Source organism: Lepidothrix coronata, unplaced genomic scaffold (assembly GCF_001604755.1).
Source record: "Lepidothrix coronata isolate B3197 unplaced genomic scaffold, Lepidothrix_coronata-1.0 Scaffold10, whole genome shotgun sequence".
Lineage (NCBI taxonomy): Eukaryota > Metazoa > Chordata > Aves > Passeriformes > Pipridae > Lepidothrix > Lepidothrix coronata.
In genome coordinates, this window is record NW_016690190.1 from 70,242 (window position 1) to 77,028 (window position 6,787).

The following is a 6,787-nucleotide window of genomic DNA, read 5'->3' on the forward strand; positions in this document are numbered from 1 at the left end:
GTGGGTACTCCCAAGCCTCATTGAAAAGAAAATTAGTGCAAGGGATTTTGTGCTGTGTCTGTGAACAACTTACACAGTGAAGTTACAGTTTTTGTTAAGAGCTGGTTGGCACTAGGTAGATGCAGATAAAAGACACTCTGGGGCACGATGCTGTGGGAAGATTTATACCTAAGTATGTCCTTCTCCACAAAACTAAGGAAGCTTTCAAATGTCTGAAACAGCAACAATTTAATGTTTCACAAGTGCCAGGACAGAATCGGGCCAAGTTCTTAAGATCAAGCAAATTTCGTAAGTGAATGGAAAATACACAGGATATAGGACAAAGCTCTTTGAAAACTAAAACCATATGCCATGTGAAAGTGTTTCAGTTACAAGACTCAGAAGCAATAGCTACAGGATATGTTATGAACAAAACATAATGAAGTGTTGGCACCTCTTTACAGATCTAACATTGTTTATCTCAGACCACACTTGTTTTGCTGCAAGTTTCATAGTTTAACAATTAAAGAATATAATTTAAAAAAACGGGTATGATCAGTTCAACATTCATGTTTTCAGAAAACTATCAGGAAGGGTTTAGTTTGGTGTCACAAATACCACGGTGACTCTTACGAGTTCAGTGGCAGCACTCTGAGGACATGGCTACATTGGAAACTGCAGAGGAGTAAACCATACTAAATTATATGCCGCAGCTAGACTGCCTTGGATACCCAGGCTAGCTCATTTCTAGAGCTAACTGGTACCCTTAAACCATACTACACTCTATGCAATTAGGTTTTGACTATAAAAACCAGTTGAAGTCTTCAGGTTGTTGCATAAACTTACCTTGTTACACCCTTGCAGCAGATCAGAACTAAGCAGCTGGTGCCTCTAACAGAAGGGGCAGATGCTCTTCCCAGCACCCCAAGTTCCCATGCTTATGAGTATCATGCTTCCAACACACACAGTTACTGATATAAAATAAAGTTGTTAGTTACAGAGTGCAGCTGAAGTACCAATGGCTCAGAGAGATTGGGTGACTACTGTACCATAATTTAGACATAGTGTACATTCAACAACCACGAACAGAGGACTAAGTTTTAGACGAGCGATATGTTTCTTTTTTTTTTTCATTTTTAAAAAGTCTCCCCATATATCCTTCTAGTACAACCACAGACACTGGAAAAGTAAGCTTACAAGTTCTCCATAGGAACACAAGTTTGTAGAAAATACTGTATACATGACATGAACAGACGCCTTCTATGGGCTTCTAAAGAGGTTACTTATTTGCAAAGTCAGTACACAAATAAAAGATCATCAACAGCTTCTATTTTAAGGCAACCTCAAGCTGTGTCTTTACAAGTGCATTTTGCCTCACATGTTGCAGAGGACCTACAGATGTTCCCATTTGAGGTGTGTCAATATTTGGAATCTGTCAGTATACAAATTACTGGAATGATGTTTCTTTCTCTCTTTTTTTTTTTTTAAGGCCTCATCTACCTTTTTTGGTTTGTTTTAAATAAAAGTATTACATTTTACTCAAAAATCAAAACGTAAAGTATGAGAAGGAGATGTAGTGAAAAATTCCTTGCATTTGCTTGAACAGAGCAAGAAGCCAACCTGGCGCATCATGGAATTGAGACAACAGCTTTGCTAATTCTTCAGTGGTTTCCAACTATACAAAGGAATTTCCAGCAAGTAAGACAGTTGTGCTAGATAGCCACAAACATCAGCCCAGTTTCCATTAAGCCATCTTTTTTTCTAGTGTCTATAAAGAGTTTATTAGAAGCAAGTTTTCACTTGCAGGAGATAGATGAATATCATTAAATACACCTGAGATGGAGCAATAATATTTTCAGTAAAAACTGACAAAAAGCTTCAGATATCAGGATTTGTAAAGACTCTAAAGCTCATTCTGTGAACTGCACTGAAATGACAGGACAGTTCTTTACACAGCTTCACCTAGTAATGATATTTTTTCTAATAAGGCATTAAGTTAGTTTACTCTTTGTGATCTCTTCTACCATGTCGTCAATCTTTTTCACTTCTATCTCCCACTCATTTCCAATTTCTGCACACCTTCAGTTCTGTTTGCTCCAGTCTGCACTGGCAGAATGCTGTCAGGGATAGTTTACAGGCTGCTTAAAAATACAGATTCATAACCAAGACTGTTTGGGTATATCCAACAATGCCTTTACACAGCTGAAGGATCCTTAGCAGGAGCATGTGGAAACCACTGAGAACAGGAATTGGCATCTCATTGTATCAATGGTACAGCAGAGATGACCAGGTTTCTGTGTTCACATTTTAGTCCAAAACTGCAGAAGACTTACAGTAAATGAATATTCAAATATGTATTATTCCTTCAGATACACTTACTCACTTCTATAGTTATCAAGTGTAACATTTCACCAAATACAAAGCTTCAATCTAGGCTCTAATAAATCTTCTTACGCTGTGCTAACCAAGCTTCTTCTGTCCTTTTCAGATGAAATCGAGTTACTTGCACAACTCGTTGGAAGATAAAGTGTCTAAGACACATGGCTTCTCATGGTCCCAATCTTAGCAGATTTTAATGCCACTGATGTAATATTCTGGAGAATTGAGTACGTCTCAGTTTTGGTTTTAGTCAGATTTATCTTTTTTCTTTCCTGTTAAAGGCACTTTACTTGCAACAGCAGATCCTACAGCTGTAACGCCTCCAGCTACAGCAGAAACACTTCCTTTGACTAGACCCACTCCCACTGAAGGCACAGATGTGACCGCTGTTTTGGTAATTTCCAAGCTCTTCCCTCCAATCCAAGCAACACCCCCAATTGTGGCACCAACAGCTCCCTTTGTGACACTGAAGAGGCCACCAGTCACACGAGAAAGCACCCCAGGCTGCTGCTGCGGGTGGTCTTTTAGTGAACCTAAGGGAAGAAACAACAAACGAATCAGTCTCAGTGCTATGATTAAAGCATTTTCAAAAGAAGAGTTATTCATAACTATTTCCTTTTCTAGACTAACAGACACTGCACACAGCATACACTTACCTTGCAGGCTGCTCTTCTTGGATGCTCCTACAACACCTACTTCCAAATAACAAAAGACACTTTGCTGCAGCAAGACATTCCTCAGTGCCATTTTATAACACACAAGTCAATATTGAGTCTAAAAATATCAGGCATATGACTTCCAGAGTGTCTTACATGATAAACTTCTGTCCTCTGTATGTACCACTACCTTCCTAGACTCTGCAAAGTCTCATGGCCAAATCAGCCTCATTTCTGGACTTTATAATGGGGGAGAAATGACACATCCTCCTATGGCCTCCATCCTAATGTTAAGAGTTAACCCACAGAGGGGGGACCCTCAAGGGCAGCAGCATCACCTTGCTGTTCAAATCTCTAAGACAGGAAAAAAATTTCCTGGTAAAACAGAGGCAAAAGTTTATTAAACAAAGAGCTGTTCTTTGAAAAGAGCACCGTGAGATAAGGTCACTTCTTTCCTCAGTAATTACTGTTTTGAAGATGTGCTTACTGGGGTTCTGTGCAGGGGGCAGGAAAGAGGAAAGAGAAGGTTACAAATGAGAGCAATCAAGAGTTGTCAAAAGAAGCATGAGGACAAAACTGATGCCAAGTCTTCTGTATCACTTCCTTTCTTCATCCTGTATGCAAATTTAAGTTTATTCCAAAAGGGTCTTTTTGTAATTTGGCTACAGAAGAGGCATGTTTATGTGAAAAGTCCAAGTGCCAAATAAGCTTTTTAAATACCAAAAGTGGTCCCCAAAGGCATTAATAGCAAGAGTTACAGGCTCCCAAAAGAAATTTCACTATGATGCACAAAACCAAGTCTCAAACCATAGGATTTCTGCATATTATTGACCACAAGAATTTTTCTTCTTAATGTTATATTTAACCTGCATTTCGTGCAGTTTCATGCTATGTGCTTTCTAGGCCACTTCATATTTATGGTACAATTACACAGCCTCAAAATAATGGAAAGTATTAGAGTAATAGAAAGACCTCTGGAATTAGCCACTTTGCCTTCCAATTGTTCCAGAATTACTTTACATTTCTAATGTAAGCATCAAAATCCTAAGAGATACATGCACCTTGCCTCTGAAGGGAATTAAGACTGTAATTCTACTCCCTGCTATGGCACGAGCATCATCCAATCTTCAAAGAAACAGCAGTATGAAACAGTATGCTAATGTGGTATTTAAGCACATAAGAAAATATCAGTCACTGCATCTATAAACCAGTAGCCCTAATATACACTTGTTTGCAAAGTGTCTTCCACGTGACCCTGGGGAAACCTCTGCTCTTCACAACAACATTGTTCAGGTAAGTGTTTTTCAGCTCCTCTCTTGTCAATACCTCACCACTTCTTAAAAAAAAAAAACGTTTCAGAGAGAACCATGGCAAGGATTCAGTCAGTGAACACAAGCAGGGTTAAGAGTTGCACAGTTTTTTGGATTTGGGTTTTTAAAATTATTTTCTAGCTATCTGTAGATAACATATTGGATTTAACATCTGTCTCTCTTCACAAAAAACAACAGGGGAAACCAAAAAAAGAGCAAGTGGAACTACAAGGGGCAGAGCCAGGGAAGAAACAGATATGAAATAAAGAGGTGAGGGAGTCAGCAGCAGAAATAACATACTTGGATAAGGACAACGAGCCTGGAGAGATAGTGGAAAAGAAAAATCAGATCTAGATCCACCAGAGACCTCTATCCAGCCCTGTCAACACACTGACTTTTCACTGCAACATGCCTTAGGAGAGTCAGCAGAACAAGTCTGTCTCCAGTGCCCTGACTGCTGACAACTTGCATCCAGAGGACAATTTCCAAGAGTCACCTCCCAGCACTCATCTCTACAAGATGAAACCTAGGGTGAACAACTTTCCCTGCACTGCCAATGAGTCTGTGATAATGCCAGGACTAACTCAGAACTCAGAGTTAATTTAAAAAGTGTGAAGTTCAGAGCTCCTGTGTGCATGCCTGGAATAATTCAAACAAAAGATGCCACCTAAATGAGAGAATTTCTTACAAGTCTAACAAAAAGGAAAAAAGGGATACAGAGCAACAGTGCAGCTCAAGGGAGCAGAAAATACTGGAAGTGCTTCCAGCTTACAGTAGTCTCTTATTTAAGAAATTGATATAGATAACAGAAAAGGTAATGAACAGAAACTGAAAACAGAAATGTCAGCCTTTTACTTAAAGCCACGTAATACCTTGCTGGCTCATTCTAGGCCAGCAGCTTTCAACATGGACATCTCCAGCAAAAATGCATGGCCAACACAAACACACAGAGATCAGAATTTCTATGTACATATAGAAAGCCTTTAAAACTCACACTTGGAAAGGAGTATGCAGAGCCTGCTACAAAATCCAGTGTCTAGGTATTATTCCTTAGAGGATTCTTGTGACCAGACTTACAGAGCTTGTAACAGATTTGGTCAGAAAGTGTTTCGCTTCCACCTAACTGCTTCATTATCATCAGGGTGAAATAGGAGTAAAGTTTTATCACATTGAATTTTAAGAGCTGATTTCAGTGAATCAGATCTGATGTCAGCAAGAAATGATCCATCATCACTAACTTATCAATAACAAGAGAGAAACAAACAAAAGTAATCTTAATGTGTTTTTCCTCACTCTATTTCACAAGTGTAAATACAGACTGCAACAGTGTATAAATAACTTTGGTAATGGCTGACACATTCTGACTTCCATCCTGTTTGCATTGTCCATGAGGTCTAATGAACACCCACAGCTGCAAAGTTTTATTGCCAGTTGATTTCTGTTCTAGGATACACAACCCTGGTCTCCTTTTTTCTAAACAGTATGAAAAAGAAGGTAAAAACCAGATCATTCCTAAATTGAGGGAGAAAATGACAAAAGTTCCCTGTCCGGGAGTTGGCTCTATCAGGCTATCTGGCAGCCAGCTTCCTGCTGAAAGGAATCCAGCAACGAACAAGAGTTCGAATGAACTTCGGTTGCAAACGTTGGCGCCGCTTGCAAAGTGGAAAATACAGCATCGGAATAGCACTACTCAAAAAGCAGGAGCACAAAAGCTTCTTCCACACATTCTTTAAAGCCTTTGGGCACAAAGCTTGTTGAGCGTGATTTGGACAAACTAGAACTACTTCTATCTTTACGAAAAGCTGCAAATTGGTTTTGGAATTGAGCCTTTCCTCTAAGGAGTATTTTGGCTGCCTGTTCAGAGAGATGATCTTCCTGCCAGCATTGAACTAGTAGCCTTCCATCCACATTTGGCCATCTTTTTATGATGGTGTAAGTGTATCACATATGAAGCCTTGTATGACATTCCAACCCAGTTGTTCTTCAAGGGTGTTCCAACATTTTAACTGAACTCCTAAGGTTAGAAGAGTGCATATGAATCAGAATCAGAAGGAAAAAGCCTTTTCAAGGATGGAGTTTACATTAAGATAAGCTGTGTTTCATTCTACTTCCTCTAACTACATCAATTTTCTCCATCTATTTAGACTTCATATTCAAACTGGTTATTGTCAAACTGAAATAAGAAAATGTGCAGAATAAAATATTTAACTGATCGTAAACTTTAAATGAAACTTTGCAATAACCAATGATCAAATTCTGCTCTTATGACGAATCTGGAAAATCTAGTGAATATTCTAGGAAGAGAAAAAACGTCCACTTGTTTCACTGCCTTACTCAAAGAATCGGTTGTAGTTTTCAGACCACTGTTCACTTTCTATATAATGGCCAGTCTTCGCGAGCGAAGATTTGGGAAAGGTCATTAACCCTTCGAGCCTGCGCAGTGGATTTTTTAGGTGAGACACA

General features: G+C 39.1%; 1 protein-coding gene across 6 annotated transcripts in view; it reads right to left on the bottom strand.

Annotated features, from left to right (window-relative positions):
- Positions 1-209: 209 nt before the first annotated feature.
- TMEM263 (transmembrane protein 263) overlaps positions 210-6,787 on the bottom strand; it is a 16,417-nt gene continuing 9,839 nt past the window's right edge. For all 6 annotated transcript variants that reach the window (XM_017804813.1, XM_017804812.1, XM_017804811.1 and 3 more), the window contains one exon: positions 210-2,891. In XM_017804813.1, coding sequence (XP_017660302.1) covers positions 2,605-2,891 — 287 coding nt within the window. In that variant the 3' untranslated portion in view covers positions 210-2,604. The remainder of the gene's footprint in view (positions 2,892-6,787) is intronic.